At 50.4% G+C, this 3,546-nt stretch overlaps 1 protein-coding gene across 1 annotated transcript; it reads left to right on the top strand.

The window, feature by feature from the left end:
• Nucleotides 1-2,287: 2,287 nt before the first annotated feature.
• LOC131278979 (cholesterol 25-hydroxylase-like) lies at nt 2,288-3,099 on the top strand. The gene is given in 2 exon segments (XM_058299616.2): nt 2,288-2,621; nt 2,624-3,099. Coding segments are annotated over 2 exon segments (810 nt in total).
• Nucleotides 3,100-3,546: the final 447 nt, after the last annotated feature.

Here is a 3,546-nt window from a genome sequence, read left to right as displayed (position 1 = left end):
GGATGTATCCTACAAAGGGCAGGTTCTCTAACTGGAAGAAAAGAAAGAGTAGGGAGGCCAGAAGTCTGAATTGCACCTGTGGTTTTTACTACAATCTAGATATCAGCATTAGAAAAATCCTTCCTCTTTCCTTTCTTGAATTGACTGTCAAGAAGCTCACAATTACTTCTGAACCATTTTCTCATCAGGCAAAGCAGAATATGATAATATTCCTCGTTCCTGGGGTTTAAGAAAAAAAAAAAATTAATGGGGCTACTGTAGGTCCAGAGACTACTGTTTCAGGATTGTGGGGAATTGGCATCTAAGGAATATCTATGTATTCTACCAGTGGTGCCCACATACCAACTGGTAAGTTCTGATTCATGACTTGGCCTATGTGTGTGTGAATATGTATACATTTATGTATTCTATATATTATAAATTATTATGTTATAAACCCTATGATATGTTTCTGGGCCTATTGTATTTTTGTTGTAATTATTATTTCCTCATAATGTATGACTCCGTATTTTTTTTTACATAATATTCATTTTAATTACAAACTTCCTCAGTTATTTTTATGTAAAGTGTGAAGTAAAAATTTAAAATATGTATCGTATTTTGTGTATTTACCAAGTGCCAGGCACAATGACTTCACTTTTGTAAACACAGTGATAAGAATAATACCTACTTCTTGGCAGGGTGGGGAACCCAGCTCTCCTGAGGAGTAAATAAAATCGCTTCAGGTAAAGCTCTTAGCTAGCGCCTGGCACCTGATAGGCAGACATTACCTGCTGGCTTTGCTATATTATTTTTTCCATTTAATACTCACGACAGTCTCATGAAATGGATTCTACTACTACTCCCATTTGGAAGGACAAGAAAACGAGAGCTTGGAAGGAGTGAAGCGCTGGCCACAACCACAAGATAGAAGAGGCAAAGCTGAGACTGGGAGTGGTCGCTGGCTCCAAAGTTTTTGTCGCAAGCCTCTAATCCCTAAGCGTCCCGTGCATCTCATGTCAGCCATGCAGTCAAAAGCGGGGCTCGTTTATGCTGATCCGGGGGTCTCCAGTACCGACCTCCATGTGCTCAGCGTCAGTTCAGATGACCCCAGTTCGGGGGTGTAAAAGAGAGGGGATGAGGGCGGCCCCGCAGCGGGTTCTCTGGTTCGAGGTTTTGGGGAAGGGGCTGGAGGGCACGGGGCAGGGTGGCGCCGCGAAGCCTGCCACGGGAAGGTCAGGGTAGCGCGACATCATCTGCTCCTTCACCAGCCTCCTGGGAAGCGTCAGGACCGCTCGCATCATTCTCTGGAGGAACAAAGTGGGCGGTTTGCTGATTTCACTGCTTACACGCCAGCCTGAAATGCAATGGCTTTTTACCCAGACCAGCACCGGCTCTGTGTGTTAAATCTAATTAAAAATTTTATTTTATTTATTATTATTTTTTAACTTTAAAAGGAAGCTCTGCAGCCGGGGCCCCTTTCCAGGGCCGCTGTGCCCCGGGATTCCCGCAGCTGCTCGTGTGCGCCCCTGGGGCGCCGCGGAGGGTCGACTCAGGCTCGGGCAGCGGGACCCACCTGGTGAGTCTGAGCGCCGCGGGTTCTCGAGTTTGCGGCGACCAGGGCGGGAAAGGCCTTCTCGGAGACACTGAGACCGACCGGCCTGGTCCTGTCCCATTTCCTGCGCTGATTGCCCCACGGGCGCCCGGGGGACCCGGATCCTTCTGCGGAAGGCGAGTTTCGCCGCTGGTCTTCGCTTGGAGCTACAATTAAGGCTGCGTGGAGCAGAAAAATTCCTGAATACAGAGGGTACGTCACTTTTAAAAGTTTTATCTTTTCTCAAAACGCAATCATGTTTGCGTCTTTATGAAAACACACATGCAGTTACACACACGCGTTTAAAGTACAAGTAATTCTTTATTGGTTACCAAAGGGGCACTTTCTGATGGTGTTGGAAATAGTCTCTCTTGCTTGCGTTGGTGATGACATGGGTGAATTGAGTTGTCAAAACTGAGGGCAACTCTACACTGAAGATCTCTGCATTGCGTGCAAATTGTACGTCAGTTAAAAAGGACAGAAAAGGTCAACTGCACGGACATGAAAAGTTAGCGTGCATATGTAAAAGACCATTCAGGCAGCTTTAGGGGTGTGTGTTTATAGCCCTGCTCATTTGCGGGGTTACCTCCTCATCCAGCTCTGCGCAGCCAGGAAAGGGGGAGGAAACGCGGCTGACATCACTCGGGGCGGGGCCGCATGTCCCCAAAAAAGCCGGCGGAACGCGCAGGCAGCAGCAGCCTGGCCCGCCCCACCATGAGCCACTGGAACAGCTCCGACGCCCAGGTCCTCTGCGGCTCGGGCCAGCTGTTCCTGCAGCCCCTCTGGGACCGCTTGAGAAGCCGCGAGGCTTTCCCGCAGTCTCTGTTCTTCCCCGTCATCTTTTCCATCATCACCTACGTGGGCTTCTGCCTGCCGTTCGTGCTGCTGGACGCCGTGTGCCCCTGGGGGCCCGCGCTGCGGCGCTACAAGGTCCACCCCGACTTCTCGCCGTGGGCGCAGCAGCTGCTGCCTTGCCTGGGGCAGACGCTCTACCAGCACGCGGTGTTCGTGCTGCCCGCGACGCTGCTGCACTGGGCCCGCAGCCCCCCAGCCTGCCCGCCGACGCCCCCGCGGTGCTGGAGCTGACGCGCCACGTCGTGGTCTGCCTGCTGCTCTTCGACGCCGAATTCTTCGTGTGGCACCTGCTGCACCACAAGGTGCCCTGGCTGCAGCGCACCTTCCACAAGGTGCACCACCAGAACGTGTCCTCTTTCGCGCTGGCCACGCAGGACATGGGCGTGGGGGAGCTGTTTTCCCTGGGCTTGTTCGACATGGTGAACGTGGTGCTGCTCGGGTGCCACCCGCTCACCGTCCTGGTGTTCCACGTGATCAACATCTGGCTGTCCGTGGAGGACCACTCGGGCTACGACTTCCCCTGGTCCATGCACAGACTGGTGCCTGTCGGGTGGTACGGGGGCGGAGCGCACCACGACCTGCATCCCTCCCGCTTTAACTGCAACTTCACACCTTACTTCACACACTGGGACAAAATGCTGGGGATGCTGCAGTCTGCTTACGCCAAGTAGCTGCGTGCCTGGCAGGGGTGGTGCCCTCTCAGACCCGGGATGCTGTGCGTTTCACTCTTGCATCAGGAGAAGAACACTAAGCTGTTTCTCTTTTTATGCATCAAAAAAGAACATGAATTTCTTAACTGATGGAAACTGTTGTAGATAAAATCTATTTTTGCTACCTGGCAAGTAATTTATATCATGTTTGTATATTAATGCAGTTGTAGTCTGCTGTGTGGAATTCTTAACTCATTTCAATAGCTTTTATTCTAGAAAGAGTTAGATAATCATCACTGGCATATTTAAATCATCTGTAAAATGATTTGTTTGTAGAACAAGGAATGTCCTAGGTTTGAAAGTGTCCTAGAATCAGACTGAGAGAACAGATTTTAACAGAGGATCTGACCTCTGACTTTATAAACTGTGAAATATGTTCCTGCTGGACAGTGACCAAGATTATAGTCA

The sequence above is a fragment of the Dasypus novemcinctus genome, chromosome 6 (assembly GCF_030445035.2).
Source record: "Dasypus novemcinctus isolate mDasNov1 chromosome 6, mDasNov1.1.hap2, whole genome shotgun sequence".
Taxonomy (NCBI): Eukaryota; Metazoa; Chordata; class Mammalia; order Cingulata; family Dasypodidae; genus Dasypus; species Dasypus novemcinctus.
Note: the sequence above shows the minus strand (reverse complement) of the source record. Positions and strands in the feature narration are given on the sequence as shown.